Below are 12,125 nucleotides of genomic sequence, written 5' to 3' on the forward strand. Positions count from 1 at the left end.
CTGGATCCTTGTGTGATGAAAACACTTGTCACTACATAAACGAAAAAGCTTGGTTTATTCCCCCAAAAGAGAAAACAAAAAAGTAAGAAATGTTGAATCCCTCCAACATTTGGAAAGGAAATCCCTTCCCGCAATCTGACGCTTATCTCGGTGGGAAAGGAGAATTTTGGCCCACAGATACCTTCAGTCTGCGAAGCACTTGAGCAACTTTCTCATCAAAGGAGAAAAAAAAATTATCAGGCATTTCCCCCCCTGCGGTTGTTTTGGTTAGGATGCAAACTTCCTGAGCCTTAATCTCTCTCTGAGCCTTAATCTCTCTCCTCCCCTCAGCCCACCTGAATCTGAAAATATATGCAGGCAGTCCTTGTTTCGCAAGCACAATTGGGACCCACAATTCAGTCAGGCAGTGCCACAGTTGCCCAGTGAGCATTCTTCTGCTTTGCAGTAAAAGTTAGGCTTAGGGTAAAAGTCATCAATGCAAAGGAACTTAGAATCATAGAATCCTAGGGCTGGAATGGATTTTAGAGATCTTGTAATCCAAACCCCGCCCAGCCTCTTCTTGAAAAACCTCCAGAACCCACAGCTTCTGGAGGCAAGTGGTTCCACTGGTTAATTGGTCTCATTCTCAGGAAATTCTTCAGGAAGTTCTAGGTTGCTCCTCTCTGTGATCAGTTTCCACCTCTTACTTCTTGTGATTGCAAATGATGAGTAAACAAGGTAGCCACTAAACGGGAACTACCTGTCTGGGCTCTTTGTAATGCTCTTTAGATATCAGGGTTTGTTGATAGCTTAAAACCAGTGAATGATAAATTTGACCGTTGTCTTCTCTTTTCTTTTGAAATGTTTTCTTTTCATTAGCATCATATTATTTTGGCTTGCTTAAGACAAGACATTATTTGGGTCCCACCTTGGGAAAGGCTGGGTTGGACAGATCTCTGCTTCAATTTGAGCCAAGATCACTTGAAGTTCTAAGGCAGGGGTGTCCAAAGTTAGGAACTTTAAGACTTGTGGACTTCAACTCCCAGAATTCCCCAGCCAGCTATGCTGGCTGGGGAATTCTGGGAGTTGAAGTCCACAAGTCTTAAAGTTCCCAACTTTGGACACCCCTGCCTTATAGACATAATTGGGGGACCACCAGGAAATCTCAGACCTTCTCAACCAATACATGAACCCCTCCCCCCAATTATGTCTATAAGGCAGGGGTGTCCAAACTTGGCAACTTTAAGACTTGTGGACTTCAACTCCCAGAATTCCCCAGCCAGCCTGGCTGTGGAATTCTGGGACTTGAAGTCCACAAGTCTTAAAGTTCCCAAGTTTGGACACCCCTGTTCTAAGGAGTATATCATGGTGGGAGCCCCCATCCATTCAGGGTGGCCCAAATTGGCCTGATGTGAGGACAGGGATACAATCAAAATCAAGGGAGGTACTAATACACTCTATAAAGCCTTAGTAAGGGCACACCTAAAGTACTGGATCCAGTTTTGATCCACACACTATTAAAAAAAAAAGATGTGGAGACTCTAGAAAGAGTGCAGAGAAGAGCAACCAGGATAATGAGGGGACTGGAGGCTAAAACATACAACGAACAATTGCAGGAACTGGGCCTGGCTGGTCTAGGGAAAAGAAGGACCAGGGGAGACAGGAGAGCATCTCCCAATATTTGAGGGGCTGCCACAGAGGGGAGGAAGGGAGTCAAGCTATTTCCCAAAACACGTGGAGGCCAGACAAGGAATCATGGATGGAAACTGACCAAGGAGAGATTCAACCTGGAAATAAGGAGGAATTTCCTGACAGGGAGAACAATCAACCCATGGAACAGAAGTTGCCTTCAGACGTTGTGGGAGCTTCATCCCTGGAGGCTTTCAAGAAGAGAGTGGACTGCCATCGGTCAGGAATGGAGCAGGGTCTCCTGCTTGGGCGGGAGGGTTGGACTAGATGACCTCCGAGGTCCCTTCCAACTCTGTCAATCTGTTAAAAGACCCCAGTCATCTCTTCTCGTGGGACAATCCGAAGTATGCTTCATCAGAGACGGACAAGCGCCGTCCTATCTTGGATAAGCTCACTCTGCTCCTTGGGGGAAAGTCCTGAGAGGAACCTTCCAGTCTCGGTGGCCGCACCCCTTCTGGGATGCTGCCGGGCAACCCTGGAGGACAAGCCATCTTTCCCAAAAGGTGAGCTTCCGGAGGCCCAGCTGGGCTCATGCAACTCAGCGGCCTTTGAGGAGACCACAGAACAGGCTTGAGGGCAGGAGCAGTCTTCTCCACTTTGGACGCTCCGTCTGAACTGTCCACGGTTTGCATTCTCCGCACGGGAGCCTGGATCATGTGCCTCTCCTTGGCGAGGGCCACGGCCTCGTCGAACGACATGCTTCCGCTATAACGCCAGTTGCTCCAGCGTTGCTTCTGGAGAGCGGTGCCCTCCAAGCCCTCCTTGGTGGGCCTCTCTGCTCCTTTCCCTTCGTCGTGTTGGCCGCTGCTCCGCTGCTCCAAACTGCCCTGCGGGAGATGAAGGCCGCCTCCTCCTCCAAAGTCTCCACTCTTGGACCACGAAAAGCATTTGTCCCGTGAAGAAGGAGGTGGCTTTGGGCTGCTGTCCTCCACATCCTTACAGTCCCTGCTGAACTTCTCCAAGCTGACCGGCATGGAGTTGCGCTGCTTCAGGAGGGTCTCCGGAAGGCTGCAACAATTCTCAGAAGAGCTGGATGGGCTAGGAGATGTCGGACAACGTTCTGTCTTTTGGTGGCTGTTCGAGGTATGTTCTGAGCTGGTCAGGTGGAAAGGCCTTTTCAAAGAGCTTTGGTTGTGTTCCTGCTTGATTCCATTCTCACAAGTCTTCACCGGGACAGCAGTGAGATGTTCCTTGCTGGGAATCACTGGTTTTAAGGAAGGAGGCACCTTAGCGAATTGAGGCTTTGGGGGCACCACCGGGAACGATTTCACTTGCTGAACGCGGGGTGTGGTAGATGTCAACTTCATGTGGACACTTCCATCCAAGAGTTCATGTTTCGGAGCATACGAAGCTTCAACAGGCAACCCGGGCTGAAGTTTCTGCAGAAGATTTTCCAGGCAAGGTTTTGGAGAAGAAGCTGTGAGGAAGAAGTCTTCAGAGTCCATGCAACTGTCAGACAAAGGTGCAGGGGAATAAGGAGGAGACGTATGCTCTGGATCCGGTGCTGGGAAGCTTACCTTCTTGGAATTATTGTCCAGTAAAGAAGGAATCGGAGTTTGAAGTAAGTTGAGATCCTCCACAGATGAAGCGGCATTTCTGTGAGGCATTTCTCCCGTCTCTTCAACCACAAGGGTATCTCCCAAGAGTTTCTTGCATCTTCTAATCACCTCTGGAGGAACTTCTACTCTCATGTTGCAAGGAAAATGTGGAGCCTCTTCACTTTCAGATGGGCTCTGAGGTGGCCACTTCTCTACCGTACTTGATTTGATTGGTTGGTTTTCAGACTCTGGATCCCAAGGTGTTGGGCTGGCAACGTTTTCAGGGCACCCAGTTTGGGGGACAAAGGGATCCACTCCATTTCTATCTCCTATCTGCAACGGTGAAATAATGGGTTCCACCTTACTATCCTCGGCATTTTCCCCCTCAGATTCTGCATCCAGAGATTTTGGGTCAGCAACTTCTCCAGGACATTCAATTTTGGGGGCAAAGAGGCCAACCTCACTTCCAACAATGGCATCTCCGATTTGCAACATTGAAAAAATGGGTTCCACCTCAGCTTTGTCAATCAGGTGACATCCTTCCATCTCATTGGTGTTGCTCCTGGAACCCACTTCACACAGCTTGGCTAATTCTGGATCCGGGTCCTTGGTTACGACTAGATCACCAGTTGACCTAGTCGTAACCTCCTCGTCACCTGGTTGAGGTTCCAAGCCAGGTTCAGGTAACCGTGAGCTCTTTGGCTCTTCACCCAAGGTTTCTGTAGATATCTCGGAGGTCTGATCTTCCACGGTGAGATTTGGGGAAGGAATGTGAGGCGTTTGATCTACGTCGGATTGCTGAATATGTCCTAGTTTGCTAGCGATGGGGCTGAGATCATCAAAAGCGCTCAGGTAGACTTCTTCAGCATCTACCTCCTTAGGTGGCTCTTCCTCAATGTATCCCATGGCAAGATAGTACTGGTCATCTTCTCCTTCCGAATGCTCATTCATGCATTCTTCAATGGACAGGTAATCCAGGTGTGGCACCATAGAATACATCTCCAGCTAAAGGGGGGTAGAAGGAAGGAGGAAGCGTTAGAAACAAGACCTAATTTCTCAAGAATTAAGAGAAGGTGTGTATTTATAATCGTCACACACTTAATTTGAAAAAGAAAAAAATATTACGGAGCATCCATTTTTTAAACATACTTCCTCATCAGGAAATCAATGAGAATAGTATTTCCCATTTGAGGCATTAGGTGAAGGCACTAGGCTAGAAACCAGGAGACGGTGAGTTCTAGTTCTGTCTTAGGCATGGAAAGCCAGCTGGGTGACTTTGGGCCAATCACCAGGAGACGGTGAGTTCTAGTTCTGTCTTAGGCACGCAAATCAGCTCAGTGACTTTGGGCCAATCACCAGGAGACGGTGAGTTCTAGTTCTGCCTTAGGCATGGAAATCCAGCTGGGTGACTTTGGGCCAATCACCAGGAGACAGAGAGTTCTAGTTCTGCCTTAGGCATGGAAATCCAGCTGGGTGACTTTGGGCCAATCACCAGGAGACAGAGAGTTCTAGTTCTGTCTTAGGCATGGAAAGCCAGCTGAGTGACTTTGGGCCAATCACCAGGAGACGGTGAGTTCTAGTTCTGTCTTAGGCATGGAAAGCCAGCTGGGTGACTTTGGGCCAATCACCAGGAGACGGTGAGTTCTAGTTCTGCCTTAGGCATGGAAATCCAGCTGGGTGACTTTGGGCCAATCACCAGGAGACGGTGAGTTCTAGTTCTGCCTTAGGCATGGAAATCCAGCTGGGTGACTTTGGGCCAATCACCAGGAGACGGTGAGTTCTAGTTCTGTCTTAGGCACGCAAATCAGCTCAGTGACTTTGGGCCAATCACCAGGAGACGGTGAGTTCTAGTTCTGCCTTAGGCATGGAAATCCAGCTGGGTGACTTTGGGCCAATCACCAGGAGACGGAGAGTTCTAGTTCTGCCTTAGGCATGGAAAGCCAGCTGGGTGACTTTGGGCCAATCACCAGGAGACGGTGAGTTCTAGTTCTGCCTTAGGCATGGAAATCCAGCTGGGTGACTTTGGGCCAATCACCAGGAGACGGTGAGTTCTAGTTCTGCCTTAGGCATGGAAATCCAGCTGAGTGACTTTGGGCCAATCACCAGGAGACGGTGAGTTCTAGTTCTGCCTTAGGCACGCAAATCAGCTCAGTGACTTTGGGCCAATCACCAGGAGACGGTGAGTTCTAGTCCCGCCTTAGGCATGGAAATCCAGCTGGGTGACTTTGGGCCAATCACCAGGAGACGGTGAGTTCTAGTTCTGCCTTAGGCATGGAAATCCAGCTGAGTGACTTTGGGCCAATCACCAGGAGACGGTGAGTTCTAGTTCTGCCTTAGGCATGGAAATCCAGCTGAGTGACTTTGGGCCAATCACCAGGAGACGGTGAGTTCTAGTTCTGCCTTAGGCATGGAAATCCAGCTGGGTGACTTTGGGCCAATCACCAGGAGACGGTGAGTTCTAGTTCTGCCTTAGGCATGGAAATCCAGCTGGGTGACTTTGGGCCAATCACCAGGAGACGGTGAGTTCTAGTTCTGCCTTAGGCATGGAAATCCAGCTGGGTGACTTTGGGCCAATCACCAGGAGACGGTGAGTTCTAGTTCTGTCTTAGGCATGGAAAGCCAGCTCAGTGACTTTGGGCCAATCACCAGGAGACGGTGAGTTCTAGTTCTGCCTTAGGCATGGAAATCCAGCTGAGTGACTTTGGGCCAATCACCAGGAGACGGTGAGTTCTAGTTCTGCCTTAGGCATGGAAATCCAGCTGAGTGACTTTGGGCCAATCACCAGGAGACAGTGAGTTCTAGTTCTGCCTTAGGCATGGAAATCCAGCTGGGTGACTTTGGGCCAATCACCAGGAGACGGTGAGTTCTAGTTCTGCCTTAGGCACGCAAATCAGCTCAGTGACTTTGGGCCAATCACCAGGAGACGGTGAGTTCTAGTTCTGCCTTAGGCATGGAAATCCAGCTGGGTGACTTTGGGCCAATCACCAGGAGACAGAGAGTTCTAGTTCTGCCTTAGGCATGGAAATCCAGCTGGGTGACTTTGGGCCAATCACCAGGAGACAGAGAGTTCTAGTTCTGTCTTAGGCATGGAAAGCCAGCTGAGTGACTTTGGGCCAATCACCAGGAGACGGTGAGTTCTAGTTCTGCCTTAGGCATGGAAATCCAGCTGGGTGACTTTGGGCCAATCACCAGGAGACGGTGAGTTCTAGTTCTGCCTTAGGCATGGAAAGCCAGCTGAGTGACTTTGGGCCAATCACCAGGAGACGGTGAGTTCTAGTTCTGCCTTAGGCATGGAAATCCAGCTGGGTGACTTTGGGCCAATCACCAGGAGACAGTGAGTTCTAGTTCTGCCTTAGGCATGGAAATCCAGCTGGGTGACTTTGGGCCAATCACCAGGAGACAGAGAGTTCTAGTTCTGCCTTAGGCATGGAAAGCCAGCTGGGTGACTTTGGGCCAATCACCAGGAGACAGAGAGTTCTAGTTCTGCCTTAGGCATGGAAATCCAGCTGGGTGACTTTGGGCCAATCACCAGGAGACGGTGAGTTCTAGTTCTGTCTTAGGCATGGAAAGCCAGCTCAGTGACTTTGGGCCAATCACCAGGAGACGGTGAGTTCTAGTTCTGCCTTAGGCATGGAAATCCAGCTGAGTGACTTTGGGCCAATCACCAGGAGACGGTGAGTTCTAGTTCTGCCTTAGGCATGGAAATCCAGCTGAGTGACTTTGGGCCAATCACCAGGAGACGGTGAGTTCTAGTTCTGCCTTAGGCATGGAAATCCAGCTGGGTGACTTTGGGCCAATCACCAGGAGACGGTGAGTTCTAGTTCTGTCTTAGGCACGCAAATCAGCTCAGTGACTTTGGGCCAATCACCAGGAGACGGTGAGTTCTAGTTCTGCCTTAGGCATGGAAATCCAGCTGGGTGACTTTGGGCCAATCACCAGGAGACAGAGAGTTCTAGTTCTGCCTTAGGCATGGAAATCCAGCTGGGTGACTTTGGGCCAATCACCAGGAGACAGAGAGTTCTAGTTCTGTCTTAGGCATGGAAAGCCAGCTGAGTGATTTTGGGCCAATCACCAGGAGACGGTGAGTTCTAGTTCTGCCTTAGGCATGGAAATCCAGCTGGGTGACTTTGGGCCAATCACCAGGAGACGGTGAGTTCTAGTTCTGCCTTAGGCATGGAAATCCAGCTGGGTGACTTTGGGCCAATCACCAGGAGACGGTGAGTTCTAGTTCTGCCTTAGGCATGGAAATCCAGCTGGGTGACTTTGGGCCAATCACCAGGAGACGGTGAGTTCTAGTTCTGCCTTAGGCATGGAAATCCAGCTGGGTGACTTTGGGCCAATCACCAGGAGACGGTGAGTTCTAGTTCTGCCTTAGGCATGGAAATCCAGCTGGGTGACTTTGGGCCAATCACCAGGAGACGGTGAGTTCTAGTTCTGCCTTAGGCATGGAAATCCAGCTGAGTGACTTTGGGCCAACCACCAGGAGGCGGTGAATTCTAGTTCTACCTTAGGCATGGAAAGCCAGCTGAGTGACTTTCGGCCAATCACCAAGCGAAAGTGTGAGTTCTAGCTCATGCCTGAGGCATGAAAATCAGCTCAGTGACTTTGGGCCAATGACCAGGGGACAGTGAGTTCTAGTTCCGCCTCAGGTACTAAAGCCTTCTGGGAGGCTTTGGGCCAGCCGCTTTCCCTCAGCCCAGCCAACTCCCAGGAGGCGGGAAGCCACGAGAAGGAAAGCTGCCGCCAAAATACCAAGCGAGAAGAAGGTGTCAACTCTTCTTCACAAGGCTCTCCCCTTTTTTCCTCAGCCCGGGGAAAAACAAAAAAAAAGGAGAGTAGAGAAAGAAGAAGGGGAAACGTGGGGCACTCGCCTCCATCCCAGCCGCGATCATCTCGTTCATAAACCCGCTTCCCAAATCCTCTTCCATGCTCGGGAAGGTGTCCAAGCTGCGTGGGGGAAGCTCGGGGCCTTCCCCGGGATCCCTCTGCAGCTGCTCTTCTTCCAGCACGGTGTCGATCCAGCTGTCGGGGATGTCCAGGAACGAGAAGGAATCCTCCACCTCCATAGACATCCGGCTCTCTTCAGCATCCATTTCGGCTTGGGCGTTTGTTCCTAAAACGCACGCAAGCAAAAAAATAAATAAAATACAACTCAGTCCAGATTGCACTGTAGGGACTAGGTCCTTGCGGAGTACAAATACGGGTAGCCCTCGACTTATGATCCACAATTGAGCCCAAAATTTCTGTTGCTAATGAGACGCTTGTTAAGTCGGTTCAGCCCTGTTTTACCACCTATGTTGCCACCAGGCGAATCATTGCAGTTGGTAAGTTAGTAAAGGTAAAGTTTCCCTTGCACATATCGTTCCTGACTCTAGGGGGCGCTGCTCATCTCCGTTTCAAAGCTGAAGAGCCAGCGCTGTCCGAAGACGACTCCGTGGTCACGTGGCCGGCATGACTCAACGCCGAAAGCGCACGGAACGCTCTTCCCTTCCCACCAAAGGTGGTTCCTATTTTTCTACTTGCATTTTTGTGTCCTTTCGAACTGCTAAGTTGGCAGAAGCTGGGACAAGTCACGGGAGCTCACTCCGTTACGTGACGCTGGGGATTTGAACTGCCGAACTGCCGACCTTTCTGATCGACAAGCTCAGAGTGTTAGCCACTGAGCCACCGCATCCCTGATAAGTGAGTAACCTGGTTGTTAAGTGAATCTTAACTTCCCCATGGAATTCACTTGTCAGGAGGTCACAAAAGGGGACCATGTGATCGTGGGACACTGGAACCGTTGTAAGTACGAGTCAGTTGCCAAGCATTAAATTTTGATCACGTGAGCACGGGGATGCTACAAAGGTCGTAACTGCAAAAAATGGTCATAAGTCACTTTTTTCAGTGCTGTTGCAATTGAGCTAACTAGGAGGGGTGATACTGGAATATAATTTTATCGTATTTTATTTATCCATGTACTAAATCATTGTATTTTATCCCAATTCCATTTTAAATGGTTGTTATTGGGTTTAAGTAATTATTTGGAACCCTGCACTTTGGTATGGCCTATGGGCTAATCAATCAAGTAAACTAACTAACAGTGCCGTTCGTAACTTTGAACAGTCACTAAATGAATTGTTGTAAGTCAAGAGCCGTGGTGGCGCAGTGGTTAGAGTGCAGTACTGCAGGCTACTTTGGCTGACTGCTGGCTGCCTGTAATTTGGCAGTTCGAATCTCACTGGTTCAAGGTTGACTCAGCCTTCCGTCCTTCCGAGGTCGGTAAGATGAGGACCCAGATTGTCGGGGGAAAGAGGCTGATATTTATAAACTGCTTAGAGAGGGCTGGAAAGCACTGTGAAGCGGGATATAAGTCTAAGTGCTATTCCTTCCTTCCTTCCTTCCTCCCTCCTAAAGGTTGACTCAGCCTTCCGTCCTTCCGAGGTGGGTAAAATGAGGACCCAGATTGTTGGGGGCAAGAGGCTGACTCTGCAAACCCCTCAGAGAGGGCTGGAAAGCACCATGAAGTGGTATATAAGTGTAAATGCTGCTGTTATTCCTTCCTTCCTTCCTTCCTTCCTTCCTTCCTTCCTTCCTTCCTTCCTTCCTTCCTTCCTTCCTTCCTTCCTTCCTTCCTTCCTTCCTTCTGTAGACTGGAGATAGATGATGTCTTATCCAGTGGTGGTATTCATTTTTTAAAAATTACCGGTTCTGTGGGCGTGGCTTGGTGGGCGTGGCAAGGGACGGATACTGTAAAATCCCCATTCCCTCCAGATCAGCTGGGACGCGGGAGGAAGAGAATAGATGGGGGCGGGGCCAGCCAGAAGTGATATTTGCCGGTTCTCCGAACTATTCAAAATTTCCACTACCGGTTCTCCAATAGTGGTCAGAACCTGCTAAATGCCACCTCTGGTCATATCCCTCCCCCCTCTGTTGAGGGAGGGCTGTTCAATTTTGACATATTTAGCCTCTTTCACCCCTCTTTCAAACCCGCAGTCTATTCAGTCCAAAAGATGGAACTTTTGTGGTCTTCAAAAGAGTGGGCTTTGTCTTTTAAATCCAGATGGAATAATGGATGGAGTCCTGGTGGGTTTGTTCTCCTATGTTGTGCCATGTGTTTGTGAAGTGGCTGTTTTGTTTCCCCAATGTACACCATCTATCTCCAGTCTACCAACACAGTCCTCTTAGCACTCCCAAGAAGGATCCACGCCCATTTGCACCACTCAGGGGACCCTGAGGACACAGATAAATCCCCAAGTGGCCTCAACGACTCTCTAAAACAGGGGTGTCCAAACTTGGGAACTTTAAGACTTGTGGACTTCAGCTTCCAGAATTCTGGGAGTTGAAGTCCACAAGTCTTAAAGTTCTCAGGTTTGGACACCCCTGCTCTAAAAGGATGCAAATGTCCAGCTGTCTGCAAGGAATATAAATCCTTCCCTTCCCCACCATCCAGTCAGAGCAGAAGAAGCTCCTGGGAGGAGAAGCGAAACATCTTCAAAAAAACCAACAACAAACCACCAAGAAAGTCCAGTTGCTTCTTGAAAAAAGCACCTTTGGGACAACCGGACTTGAATGGCTGAGGATCTCCATAAATGAGTAGCAGGAATGTGCAATTCACTAGGTTAAGAGGCTACATTGATTAAGGAACTGGCTTCCTCTTAATGTGGAGCTTACACCCACTTTGTATCTTGATATTTGAAGGAGATGCAAAGACCTGGAACCATAACCAAAGCCATCCCTCTGGAATGCTGCTTTTGGAATCACTACTTCCTGCCCTTGATCATGGTTTAATTGAACAATTTAACTGGCTAACCGTTCTCACGGCCGGGAAATTCCTCCTTAGTTCTTGTTTGCTTCTCTCCTTGATTAGTTTCCATCCACGTCTTCTTGTCTTGCTTTCTGGAGAAAGCTTGACTCTCTCTTCAATCAAGCACCAGAAGGCAGGACAAGAAAGAATAGATGGAAACTAATCAAGGAGAGAAGCAACCTAGAACAAAGGAGGAAAGTCTTGACAGTGAGAACAATTGCTCAGTGGAACAACTTGCCTCTAGAAGTTGTGAATGTTCCATCACTGGAGGCTTTTAAGAAGAAATAGGACAGGCCTTTGTCCAGAATGGTATAAGGTGTCCTGCTTGAGCAGGGGTTGGACTAGAAGACCTCCAAGGTCCCTTCCAACCTGGTTATTCTGTTCTGTTGTTCTGCTCTATTACTATCAGTCTCGATTGCAATACAAATATCAACACTGACCTTCGTCTGCTTCCTTATTTGCAGGGAGGGCACACATGAGTTTCTCCTTGTCTTCTGCAACCCCAGGAAAGTCTTCTCCATTGGAAGAAATGGCCTCCGGAGTCTCCAAGCCGTAGTAGCTCAGCGCTGGACACTCCAGACCTCTGGTCAGCCGGGACAAAGTAAGGTTGGATGTGATGTGGAAGGGGACGGTGACCGAGAAAGGTCCTGAGATATGGACTCCGGCACATTTCTCAGCCCGGTTCCCGGAGCTCTTGGGTGACCGTCCTTGAGAGGTTCCCCCAATGAGACCGGATCTGCTGAGTTTGGGGGTGGTGGGTTCTGACTTGGTGGCTTCCTCCTGCGTGTCTTCACATTTGCTCTTGGCGGACATGTAGGCGGATTCGGAGAAGCTGCTGTCAAGTGAAACTGGACCATCAAAACACTCGTGTTTTGGAGGTATCTCGGTCCCCAGGCGAGCATCGTCTGCATGCAAAAGAGAGGGACCAATCAGAGAAAGTTCTGGAGCAACGCCCAGGTATCCAACCAATGGAATGGAATGGAGTGGAGTGGAGTGGAGTAGAGTAGAGTACAGTAGAATAGAAAATAGAATAGAATAGAATAGAATAGAATAGAATATAGAACATAACAGAATAGAACAGAACAGAACAGAACAGAATATAGGAATGGAATGGAATGGAAGAGAATAGACTA

At 49.2% G+C, this 12,125-nt stretch overlaps 1 protein-coding gene across 1 annotated transcript; it reads right to left on the reverse strand.

Moving 5' to 3' along the window:
- Positions 1 to 1,198: 1,198 nt before the first annotated feature.
- LOC309382411 (uncharacterized protein) lies at positions 1,199 to 11,897 on the reverse strand (the record flags this gene model as incomplete). Its single annotated transcript, XM_081971929.1, has 3 exons — positions 1,199 to 4,211; positions 8,078 to 8,319; positions 11,433 to 11,897. Coding segments are annotated over 3 exons (2,933 nt in total), but the record flags the coding sequence as incomplete, so codon positions are not given.
- Positions 11,898 to 12,125: the final 228 nt, after the last annotated feature.

Source organism: Natrix helvetica (assembly GCF_964273705.1).
Source record: "Natrix helvetica genome assembly, contig: HAP1_SCAFFOLD_383, whole genome shotgun sequence".
Classification (NCBI taxonomy): Eukaryota; Metazoa; Chordata; class Lepidosauria; order Squamata; family Natricidae; genus Natrix; species Natrix helvetica.